Source organism: Patagioenas fasciata, chromosome Z (genome assembly GCF_037038585.1).
Source record: "Patagioenas fasciata isolate bPatFas1 chromosome Z, bPatFas1.hap1, whole genome shotgun sequence".
Lineage (NCBI taxonomy): Eukaryota > Metazoa > Chordata > Aves > Columbiformes > Columbidae > Patagioenas > Patagioenas fasciata.
Genome location: NC_092560.1, coordinates 16,477,829 through 16,490,508, shown reverse-complemented (window position 1 = coordinate 16,490,508; position 12,680 = coordinate 16,477,829). Strand labels below are relative to the sequence as shown.

Below are 12,680 nucleotides of genomic sequence, written 5' to 3'. Positions count from 1 at the left end.
TTGCATCCCTTCCAACTCAGGACGTTCTGTGATTCTATGAAACCAGTACCCAGCAGCAGGGCTACTCTCAATCCCTTCATCCCTCAGCCTGTATTGCTACCAGGGATTACCCTGACCCAGGTGCAGGACCTTGCACTTGGCCTCGTTGAACCTCATGAGGTTTGCATGGGCCCACTTTCTGAGCTTGTCCATGTCCCTCTGGATGGCATCCTGTCCCTCAGGCATGTCAACTGCACCACTCAGCTTGGTGTCATCCACAAGGTTGCTGAGGGTGCACTCAATCCCGCTATGTCATTGACAATATTAAATAGTGCTGATGCCAGTATGGTCTCAGACCTATCCTTCAGAACATGAATGTTCCTTAGAATTACAAAATGTTTTCCTACTCCAGATGCAAAGCCTGGGAATGCTGTAAATTCAGCAACTGAGAGAAAAGTCTTGACCTTTATCCAAACGAATGACTCTGGGAATTCAGAGGTCTCGCATTATTTGCTCCTGAGAAGACGCTGGCTGGGAAGGAAGAGATGAGGACCCTCCTGAGCCCAAGTGATTGGGGAGGCATTGGGCTTTTCATCCTTCTCACATCTGCCAACCAAAACTCATTCCAAGCAGAAAGATAAAAGAGCAGTAACAACTCTGCTCAGCTGATGTCAAATGTTCACATTATAGTTTAGACAGTGTGTTATTTCTGTGCCACATAGATAGACTGTCAAAATAATTTATACAAATATATTTACTACTTTGAACATGAATCTTAGTATGTCCCAGAAGTAACTGTAATGAAAGTATGTAGGTAACACATTAATCTTTACAGAAAACTGGGCGGCCAGTGACTGTAAGAGCTCAGCTAGTCTGTCCTTCTGCGTTCCTGACAAGTGCCAGCCAAACCTACTGCAAAGGCCCAGCCAGGAGAGACAACCCACAGCCTCTCAGCACAGCTGACTCTGTGTCCTCCAGAGTCCTTACAGTTAGCAGCCTGGTGCTTGATGTCCAAACCAAACCTTCCTTATTACAACTTATGTCCAGCATGTCTTGCCCTGTGTACTAAAGCAATGAAGAACTGTTTATTTTCCTTTCTCTTTGCAGCTATTTCTGCAGGTAGGCACCTTAGCAAGGCAAGGTGCTGGTTATTTTAACAGGTAAAAGAGGTTTATTTTGGGCACTTACTGACAGCAGAACAGAAAGGACAATGAATAATACATAAAGTGGCAAGTCTTGCCTAGTCTTTCAAGGGGATATTCTCACCCCTTCCCTCACTGAAACAAACAAACAAAAAGTGTTCAGCAAGTGAATAAACAGCTCTTTTTTTAAGAGCACTGTCAATCATTGCTAGAATATGTGAAAACAAGATGTTCTCTTATTACCCCTCTTGTTGAAGAAGGGGGTACAAACATCTGTTCAGTCCAGCGATTTCCCCCGGGTTACTCTTCTCAGTGGCAAACAATGATAGGACAAGGAGTAATGGGATCAAACTGGAACACAAGAGGTTCCACTTAAATTTGAGAAAGAACTTCTTCTCACTGAGGGTGACAGAGCACTGGAACAGGCTGCCCAGGGAGGTTGTGGAGTCTCCATCGCTGGAGACATTCAAAGCCCGCCTGGACACATTCCTGTGCGACCTCACCTAGGCGTTCCTGCTCCAGCAGGGGGATTGGACTGGATGATCTTTCAAGGTCCCTTCCAATCCCAAACATACTGTGATACTGTGATACTCTGAAATGCAGCAGGGCCCCCTGCCTTCTGGTGGATCCCCAAACCGAATCGCTTTAGTCCAGGACCTGGAAGGGTTTCCAAAACTCTGTTTTGTTTGCCAGCATTTATAAAGGTGCTTCCACCTCTGTTCTGCCAGGGCTCACAGTCATGAAGCAGCAGCACCGGTTTATGAAGAGGCTGATTATCAGCACTTGGGGAAGGAAGATTGTACAAAAGAGCGGAACATGGAAGAATTGACTTGCTCAGATTAGTTTAGTGAAAGTACACCCATGCACACGGTGGCAAGGATGCCCAGTGCAGGTGGCATAGCTGCTGCAGCGTATTTAAAAGATGGAAAGAGGAAGGACAACTGCTTATTGATGGACAGAGCAAAGCAAACAAGAAGTGTACCCAAGCCAGGGAGCAAACCAAAGCTTCAAAGCTGTTATGCAAGAAAACAATGACAGTCTCTACTTTCCAAACAATGAATCAGTGGGACTTAAAGGGCATATCAGCACCAATTCAGGCCAAGTCAGGCTAACTCTATCAAAACAAAGTTTTATTTTGGTCAAAACTAAGTAGGTTATTTCCTCCTCTCTTCCTGCCCTCCCATAGCATGCGCCTGACATGACAAAAGCCAAAATACAGGCTTAATCCTACAGTGCCTTTGCCCTTTAGGGGCTTTTTCACACACTTCTGAAGTTGTCCTGGGTACTGCAAGGAGGCTATTTTGCTCAGTAGGATTGTCTCTGTGTTCACTGAAGAGATCCACTGATAATTAGTAGACAATAGCTTTGAGGAAATGTCCACAGGCTAAGTAGTCATAGATTGGAGAAAACAACTTTTTTTTAAAAGAAAAAAACCTCAGTGTTTTTAAATTATTATATAAAGCATGGTGTTACCAGACTGTTTATGCAGACAGGCCCATTCACGCTGATGGAGGAGATGCTATTTTAATGAGTAACTTAAAAGCAATGTTCCCTTTTCACTGGAAATTAGTGGGACTTAACTTTTTCACCGGAAGGTTGTGGGACCTAATTTTTACATTGGTTACACAGCTTTGAGCTCCTTTTCCATTGTAGCAGCTTGCCAGCACAGACACATTTGGCTTCTTTGTTTGGGACTATGACCACAGGCCAGCCTGAATACTGTGACTATTCTCTGAAAGGAATGCTGGATGCAGTACATGGAACTTGCCAGCTTATTTCCCAATTCAGCAGAAACATGCAAAGACCTGTATGCAATACTGATGTGCGCGCTCAGAAAAAAAACACAACCTGGTTTAAGTCTGGAAGTCTGTTGTGCAATGCTTGCTAAATATCAGCAGCAAAGCTTCACTGGAAGCTCTGGACTTCCCAGGACATTTCAAAAATGGCCAGACAGGAATGGAAAAATCTCTGAAAGGTTTAAGAAGTCAGGCATTAAAACCAGCCTCCTCTTACTGCAGTGAGAAACATTCATTCTTTTATTTTCTTACAGTTCAATGAGACCATGTTGTGGATCCTCTTCCTCTGAAAATCCAGAAGAAATGAGAAACCTGTTAAGGTTTTCTAAATATTTACTGAGTATCCTTATAGATGATTTGTACTTGCCAGGTCCTTTCTCTCTCCAGACCGCTCTGGTCTTGCCAACTAAGTAGCCATACCTGCCTCTGCTTCAAATATACATACTGGCATATACCCTGTCTGATAATAAAGAAGTTTCACCCCCATACAGTGTGGATTGTGTTGTACTTTGTATTTCCAAAATAGTCTACATGAGAACAAGCTTTATTTATAGGCATAGATATCCAAAAGAAATGTTTTTGTAACATCCGAGCTCTGTAATTTCAAGGCAGCACATCTGAATTCCTGTTCATTTGTATATCAGATGTGCTGTTAGGAAATAACGTAGCAACAAGTCAAGTGAAAACAAGAGAAGCTACTGAATAGTGAAACAGTCAAATGAGCTCAGTGATGAACTGTCAATCATAAAAGCACTGATTCGGTTATAGTAGGTTTGCTTGAATGGTGGTAGCCTTACAAAGTCCACAGGCTACCCTAAGGAACCCTCACTCTCTCATTAGTAAGGCTGTAAATATTCTGAAATCTAACAACAAACTGTCTTGTTTCTCCACCTTCCCTGGTACAAGAAGCCCAGTACAGATGAACTAACAGAACTTCACCTGTCAGAAAAACATTTCCTAATTCTGTGAAGCAGGTAAAGCTACAGCACCTACAGCTGGAGAGATGACAAAGGCACCTGTGATGTGTGCTCAGCTCTACCAGGGCTTTGTGCTCTGAAGAGCAAATAACAGCTGCACAAGCAAGCTATACCACAGTAGCAAAAGTAGCCATCTCCATTTGGTTCAAGAGGCTTTTCTAGGTAATAACTATAGCCAGCAGAAAACCTTGTCACCCTAGTAGATGTGCCTATACAAAGAAGAGGGGTCCACCCTCTCAACATGCTGCAGTCCGTTCTACTCCCATGCCCTGCAGTATGGCAAATAAAAATATAGCCAGGCTGAACACAGGCTTCAAAGAAATGAATTAGCTGGATGGTTGCATCCAGAGAGTGGTGGTCAATAGCTCGATGTCTATCTGAAGACCAGTGACAAGTGGTGTTCTTCAAGGGTCCATACCTCTGATTTTGGGGAGAGGAAATACCTCTAATTGCAGTCCAGGTTGCAATAATGGCTTTACGTAGCATAAGCAAATTCAAATAATTCTTGTTCTGGGTTATTGATGCCTTATATAAGTTGGTGACGTAGGGAACAAAGATTTGTAATAATTGTGTATGTTTAAAAGAAATATTTATGTTCCTAGAAGTACTGATGGATATCTCTTCTCATCACTGAACTTTACAGGAAGCCTGGGTATGTTTTTGAGGGTAAAATTTACCCTTAATTTGTTCTTTCATCTTGCTAAAAACAAGATGTATGTTCAATGATTTAATTTATAATCCGGTATATTGACTTGAAGTAAAAGAATCTTGGCTTCTGTAAACTGTTGTGCTTTAGCAATCTGAAAGGACTTGTACTGATTTACAGCATGCAAGAGTCTGACCCTTAACTCTTCAGAATACGTAGTTAGATGTACTGCACTCTTTAACAGTAATGCTTTCTACTGGAGCTAATGAAAATGAAAATTACTGCAAGTATTGAAAAGGAATTGAAAAATTCACTCCGCTGGAGTGAATTATCCCTCTGCAGTAAATGGCATGAGCCATTATTCTTCCTGTAGTTCCTGTTTTGTTTGAAACATAGTCATGTTTGCTATGAGGCACAAAGCTGGAGGCTGCACGGCATGTCCTTTGTGCTGCCCTGAGACTGCTGATGAACTTGGCGGCTCTGATTTCTCGGCCAGGTGGTCTCTTGCACCAGGCATGTGGCAGTGTAAAAAGTGCCTGTGCTGTCACCTTCCCAAGGAGTCCCCCTTACCCCAATGTTTCCCTGGAGAAACAGCCACAGAATTGTAGTCCTGGTGCTCATCACCCTGGGTTTGCAGCCAGGAGATGAGCACTGGGATCCATCCACCAGTAATGCGGGCTCTGACCTAAGTTACCACAAGGTACATGTCTGTGCTCTTATCCTTTTGCAACCTTGGAGGAGCTGGACTTTTTGTGTACCTCTTCAAACAATTGCTCCTCTTTTGGGACGATCAAACTTCAGGGTAATTGTGGCCTTTTGCTGTCTTCCCATGGCTAAGTCTGGAAATGTGAGGTGGGAAGCATTAAGGAGCATGGTCCTGTGTTTTCAGAGATGTACCCCCCTTTGATGGGCAGAAAGTGTTGCTCTTGCAGCTGCTGATACGTGTACAGATGTAAAAATAAAAAATTGATTACAGACAAGTTTTATTTGATGTGAAGGTTGTCCTGTGAAAAAGGAGAAGAGACAATCTTGGGATGTCGGGCCTTTATCATAAAGTGTGTAATTTGCCATAAAGCTGCTGATTTGGAGAACATAACTGTGCTACCTTCATCTGGTCCAGGAAACTATTTCTAAGTGTGTTTGATTTTTAAAATGAATACTTCAAATTTCTAAGCCTAAATTACATGTGAGTATAGGGATGCATTCCAATTCAGTGTAAGAGGAGTAAAGTTGCATTTTAGATGCCTGATGAGGACTTTGTCTGTTTTTCTCCATCAATTGTGTTTCATCTTTCTTTAAAGATAACCTTTTGAAGGTTATGTATGTTTGGATAGGTATCATCCATAACACTTGTAGACACCTGTTGGTGGAAAAAAAAAAGATAAAAGTTGCCCAATATTTAATCTGGTAGAAGCTTTTTTCTGTTGTTTTGTCCTCTACAATTTCCATGTACTCAAGAAAACGTAGACAACATTCTCTGGGCCACCCAAAGGCTGGTCTAATGCCAGAGTGTGTTGCTAGCCATAACCACAGCCTTCTCTTTGTCTTGTTTTTTATGAGCATCTTAGCAGAAGACAGATGTAACTAAGTGTACTCCAGAACTGAAAGTTGGCGCTCACAATGTGTGAAATGCTAAAACAAAGCCACACTGCCTGCGGGCCTGGGCTTGGGTGGCAGACAAAAGCGACAGAGGAAGCAACAAAGCCAAGCAAGGCTGCAGGTGGATTCGTGGCAGCGGTGTCTCAGGGGGGTGTATGGTACTCAACTCTCGTTGACAGCCCACCAGCCGCCCTGCAAAGGCTTGAGGTGAGCTGAGAGTTCACGTTGGACATCAGCTGCTGAGGATTGCAGAAGAACCTTTAACTGAATTAATTTTAGTCTACTGTTTTATTGTTTGAGGTTGATGAACGTAAAGTGATGTGTGTAAAGGGGGGAAAATACTCTGAAAAGCTGATGAGCCTCAAGTCAGCTTTTACAGATCAGGCAAGAAGTGAAGGTAAAGTTGTAATGATGCATCTAGGGACATATGTCCTCAGTGTGTCATTGTCAAAAAAAAGCAAATTGAATGTTAGATGTTATTAGGAAAGAAATGGGAAGGAATGGCACAAGAGTCACCTCTGTGCCGTGATATAAACTCAAGACTATGCACGTACTGTCTGTAAGTGGTGGCTGAGCTGCTGGCGAGTCCATAGAGTTCCATGCAGCATTAGACCTTCAAGAAGGCACTTTTTTTTTTTTTTTAACACCCCCTTGTACTTTTTTCATGTAATCTATGTAAATTTATAGGGCTTTTTGTAGAGGCTTATAGAGAGTTTTTATTTATGTTGTTCTCCTACATATATCAGGCCACGCAGTCCAGTAGACTCTCTGAAGCAGGAACTTCTTTCAAGTCTTAATTTAACAAGATGCCCCAGAGATTACTGCTTTTCATTTAGTTTTGTTTATATTCACATTAATGAGCTGAGTATGTTCTTTAATGCATTGCACTTAAGTTTTTCCAGAAATGAAAAATGTATTGTGTACTGATAGCTGGGCAAACAGTCTGAGTTACTAGGCCGTTCCTGGCTGAGCTAATGGTTTGTTTTAAAACCAAGAACAAGCCCTTTGGTATAAACTAAGTCGTTTAGTAATCTGTAACCTTTGTTGAAAGATTAGAAGAAACTTTGGCAGGCATTTGCTGGGAGTTACAATTTGTGCAGGTGAGCAAAATGCGAGTGAGTTACAGCATTCACAGATAACGCCAAATAAAATGAAACTACTATTTGCCAAGTCATCTAGATGATATTGAGGAGATGTGGTGTTTCCACTTCATGTCAGGATATGAAGTTCTCCCAGTGCTGGCCAAAACAGCATGTTGTTTCTCTGGAGTTACTGAAGTTTGCTATGTCTCCGCTCTGCACCAGAGCTTTATTGCAAGGTGTGCACAGAGCGCTGGGCTGCAGGAACTTGCCCTTGTCGTGGCCGCAGGTCTTTCTGAGAGTCCTCAGTGTGACCTGTGGCAATGAGAAGCAGGATGACTACTATTTTAGTGCCAGACCATGTCCTGCAAAACCCATGGGTCCTGGCACCCTGCAGTGAAGCCAACAGGAGGGAATTATTGGAAGAAGGAGAGTGTTAGTGCTGCTTGTAGTACTGGTGCAAGTCAATTGAGGCGTACGAACCAGAGGCAGAGGGGCAGAGTGCGACTGGCAGGACAACCAATCCAGACAACACAGTGTGGGAGGAGGAATTGCAGTTTCCTTTGCAGCTACTTTTGTTAAGCTCAAAATGCGCGCTCAAGGAAATGAGAGAGTTGCTTTGGGCTTAAGAATGCAAATGTGAATAGATCCACAGTGAGCCTCCTGTTAAACGGATCACACTTCAGGAGAGGATCAAACTCGTTTTGGGCTTTGTGTTTATATTCCTTGATCCTCCTTGGAGAGCAGTTTGGTATCTCTGCTTTTTAAAGTTTTAGTGCATGTCAGATTAGATTTATGAATACAATTTTTAAAGTTAAAACAAAATATAACATGTTAAAATATACATTTACAAATAAATTTGTGTTTGAGAAACAGCAAAACTGAATTATGGTGTGTATCTCCTCAGAGAGGAGAGAAAAATAATTTTCAAAACCTTCTAGGATTTTGCTCGGGACTGGGTGGACTTTTCAAAAGTGGGAGAGGATTATGTGTTATATTTGGTATTTTGTAAGTGATTCTCACACAGCCATTCATTGCATGGAACACTCATACCTTGCTAGAGTCAGTATGGGACATAATACACCTTTTTCTTTTTCTCACATTCAGAATCTGCTTTGAATTCTGTCTTAAGGACAGCGAGAAGGCGGCTAATATGGGAAAAGTGTGGCATATTGAAGGGTGTAAATAGCCTTTGCTGTGCTCTCAAGGGTTTTGATGATGCCCAGCTTTTATCTCCTGCCTTCCTAGGAAGAGATGGAAAGAGATGTTTTCTGTTTCCTTGCAAGTGTGTATTGGAGAGTTGCTGGTTCTATGTTCACTGCAAGTTACCGTACCTACACATTGCCTTTTTCTTTATTAAATCACCAAGTCAAACAAAATGTGATAGGGAAAGTGGCCCTGGGAAGTGAAGGTTTATGGGCAGAGACTGCGATAAAGCCATGTTTCACGTTCGACGTGGACAGGGAGATGTCCTGTGGTGCCTGATTGCTGCCTGACTTCTTGCTGTGCATTGGGAATATTTATTTTTTCATATGAGTGGAGCCATTAGTTGTTGAGTAGGGGAGAGGAGCAAGGGAAAGTTGTCAGATGTGGTTGCTGCTGTATGCCTGACCGTATAGCGTGGTGCGAAGAGAGACCACATGAAGTCCCCCCAACCTGTGAGTTGGTGGCTTCTGCCAGTGTCTCTTGAAATCAAGTATGTTCATCTTCCCTTCATGATACATTGCTTCATGCATCTTAGGCCTGGATATAGACACCTTGTATTCAAAGCCCAGTTTGAAAGTTGCAGGCACCATTTCCCTCATATATACCTCAAGTGTTTGTCTCTCCGTCCATGCTGTAAGATACTTTTGTCAGTGCTTAAAATGCTTAAAGGATGCACTGAGCACACTCCAGCCTTTCAAGTTGGACTGAAACCATCAGTTTTGTATACAGTATCTGAAAGGTGCAATTGAAATTGCTTTGTTTTGACTTAGACAATCCATAGATGTGTCTGCTGTTAGTTTGTCACTGAGTTTGGGTGTATGAAGAAATCCTCTGCATCTGAATAGAACAGCCTGTCCTCTTCCTTTTCCTTTAAATGCTTTTTCCTCAAAATTTTGCATTTACCCTGAAACTTCACACAGTATCTTCTAGCATGTTTTTCATGGTGAAAGATCACCCTTAAAAACATCAAACCTCTTCTGCTGTCAGAAGTCTGGGCTTAATTACATTGCTTCTCTAGGACTACTGATACAAATTTAGGCTTCCCCCCAAAAAATATTTTCCGTGTTTCAGTTTGACTTGCTGCCATTTTTTTTCTTTCTTTCCTTGGGGAATGTGAAAACTAAAAGCAAAATCAGAGTTATCTCACCCACGGATGAATTTTGTGGGACAAAAAGGAAGAAGAGAGGTAGCCAGAGCACATCCTTCTTGATGAATGTGAGGCCTCTGACAAGCAGAGGGAGGGGCGTGTGATGCTTCCTGAAATATGTGTGGAAATCTTCCACAGAGAATGTTACTATCTCTGTTTGGGCACCGTTGATCTCCTGCCGTTTGTCGCCTGATATTCCTTGATTTGATTCTGTGAAAATGCTTAAATCTTTCCCTTGACATTTTAGGAATTTCATTATTTTACATGTCTTTTTCTGTATATACACAGTCAAACGAGTAAAACATTTATGCACCTTCCTATTTTACTCCATGTCTGAAGGCTTCATTTACTTTTTCATTTTACTACTTGTCTGAAGTTCCTGGTTTGAATTCTTCTTTAGTATATTTTTCTGTGCCATGTGATGTTTCCTCAGCAGAACCATGAGAGGCTGTCTTTATGCAGGACCATGTTTTGCTGCTTCTGTCACCACAAAGAGAAAATTGAGTGTTACTGTGTAATAACTTGAGTTGTCTGAATAAATGGAGACCGTGTCTCAAGGTCCATGCCCATGGAAGGAGCCTCAGTTCTATCAGCTGATTCAGACCTGCCTTCTCTGAATTCCCTGAGGTGTCTGTGTTGGGCTTGATTAGCTTATCTATTGTGTGTGTACTTAAAGCTGGTAGCCACTTGGAGATGCTGGTCTTGCAGGCTTCAGTTGCCAGCTGCTTCTAGCAGATGATAAAATTTCTGGAAACAATCTGCAGCACCTTGCTCTCTTCTTTCATTTCTAGCCTGCCCACTTCTGAATCACAAAAATGAGGGGAAACAGTGCCGTTTCACAGAGTTTCATTAGTCAACGATGCCTTCTTCTTAACCACCTCTCACCCCTTTATGAAGTTCTTGAAGGCCATCTGTGTTTGAAGCTTCTTATTGTCACCTTCTGTGGGCTGGAGCCATGGGAACCTAAAACTGTTACTAGAAATGTTGGGGAGACCTAAGGAGAGAAGAGTTTACATCCCGTGTACATCCATCTTGTGATAACATGCATAAGTATGATAAGAATTTACCTGTTCATTCTGTGGGGTCGTACCTATTCTCTGGAGCAGAAGATGCATCTTTCCTCTGCCTGGACAATTGCTTTGTTCTCTTTGGTCTCCTCTGTGTCCATGGGCTGTGTGCTCCTTCCTCCATAGTGACCACCTCTAAATGTGTTGGGTATCTGTGTTTTCAGCTCTGATAATCTGCTTTATCATTCCTTTATTGACTCTTTCCACCGTTTATCTGCCCCATTTAGCCAGGAATGCTGTCAAGCTAAAAGATGCACATAACACTTCATAGCACTCAGCAGAAGGTTTGGATCTGCTCTGTTCCCACTTTCTTTCATCAGTAATCACTCCATGTTCAACCATGGATGATGAATAACACGTTTGTACACAGTAGTGACTTGCAGTGCTGGTTCTTTTTCTGGCTTGCAGACTAATGAAAAACAAACATCTGCCTGCTGTTCGCATTAAGATGAGCGCCAATGTGAAAGGGGTCATAAAGCAAACATTACTTTGCGTGGACTGGCAGTAAGCTGCATAGAGATGTGGACTTTGATTTTAATGCTTGAGTTGGCATGGGAGGAGCAGTGATGTGAAATCATAAGTCAATGAGCTGGGGACAGGGAAGAAGAGGAAAGTTGTTTCCTTTTGATGACGCTAGCACATAGGATTGGCAACAGGAGTGGGCTGCAGATGGGAAACTTGAAACTCGTGGGATTTTTTTCAACTGTGGGTGAAACTTAGCAAGTGGTACAGTGTGCTTCTGATGTGCAAAAGCCTCCGGTGAACACCAGCAGCTGCCTCTGGCAAGTGATATTCTGCCTAGCCATGGGGAGAGCTCTGTGCTTCCACATGGGAGGTCATGGCCGCAGCATCTGTATGAGGCTTCACGCTTCAACTGGTACGGAATAATTCTGAAAGAAGGAGGACTCTAATGCCATAGCGGCTTGGCTTATTAGTTCCTAATTAATGTGAGGTGATGGGAACGAAATAAAGAAACCAGTGTTTTCCTTGCACAGCTTAAAGGCATGTAAAGCCATGTTAAGAAGCTGTGGAAAATATCACCCCCATGAGAAATTATTTTTTCAACCACCATCTTGCTTGAAAGCGTGCTCTGTGGAGCTTGGGTGGCATTCTAAACCTGTTGCTTCCACAGTAAAATAAATAATTAGTTGCTCTTGACTTTCAAAGCTGCATGCAACAGGTGACCTTTAATTTAGTCTCTCTCATCCATTAAGCTCGCTGTGTAACAATACTATATTTTTTTCCCATTTATTCCTGTAACATGCACCAGCTTGTAAGAGAATTCACTTTCAAACAAGTCCATCTGCTTTGGCTACATGAAAGAGCTATTTTGGACTTTAGACTGTCCAAAAGCTCTTGATATGTAAGAACTCATTTGGGTGTTTATGTAGAGAGAGCGTGGGAGGGCATGACTAGCTATAGGCCTATAATGCATTGGGATAAACTCTCCTTCCTTTTCCATTGCTGGCATCTTAGTAACAAAACAAACTGGAGTTCATGCACTGCAAGAAGTGTGACAGTCGTGTACGTACTCAAACCTAGGGGATAGCAAATGCGTTTAAAAATATGTGTTCCTAATTATATTTGACTACATATGATTTTTTGTTCATTTTTCACAAAGTCTGTTTGTGAAGACTCATTCAACGGTTCTTATTTTATTTCCGTAGTTTGCAACTTCATGTCTCATGAAAAGTGCCTCAAGAATGTCAAGATACCATGCTCATGTATTGCTCCCAGCCTTGTAAGGGTGAGTAAGCACACACAGCCTTGTCTCTTTCTTGGGGTAATAGCACAAATTTATCACTAATGAACACGTTGTAGTGCAGTGGTGACTTGTTAGTATCGTAATGCTTAAATCGATTGTGTGAGTCATCACTGAGGCTTTTATAGCTGCTCAAAGGCAAAGTTATATTTCCTTCAAAAAGTCCCTGCTGTTGGTGGCTGTGGATAGTCTGGCTTTGAAGAGCAGTTACTTGCATTCTTTAAATATTACTAGATGTTCTTACTTGCGTGTCACTACCTGGGAATCTCGCAATAATGGG

At 42.2% G+C, this 12,680-nt stretch overlaps 1 protein-coding gene across 1 annotated transcript in view; it reads left to right on the top strand.

The window, feature by feature from the left end:
* DGKQ (diacylglycerol kinase theta) overlaps positions 1-12,680 on the top strand; it is a 100,876-nt gene that overhangs the window by 16,788 nt on the left and 71,408 nt on the right. Inside the window, exon 2 of the mRNA XM_065861102.2 lies at positions 12,306-12,385. Within this exon, the coding sequence (XP_065717174.1) occupies positions 12,306-12,385 (80 nt within the window). The remainder of the gene's footprint in view (positions 1-12,305; positions 12,386-12,680) is intronic.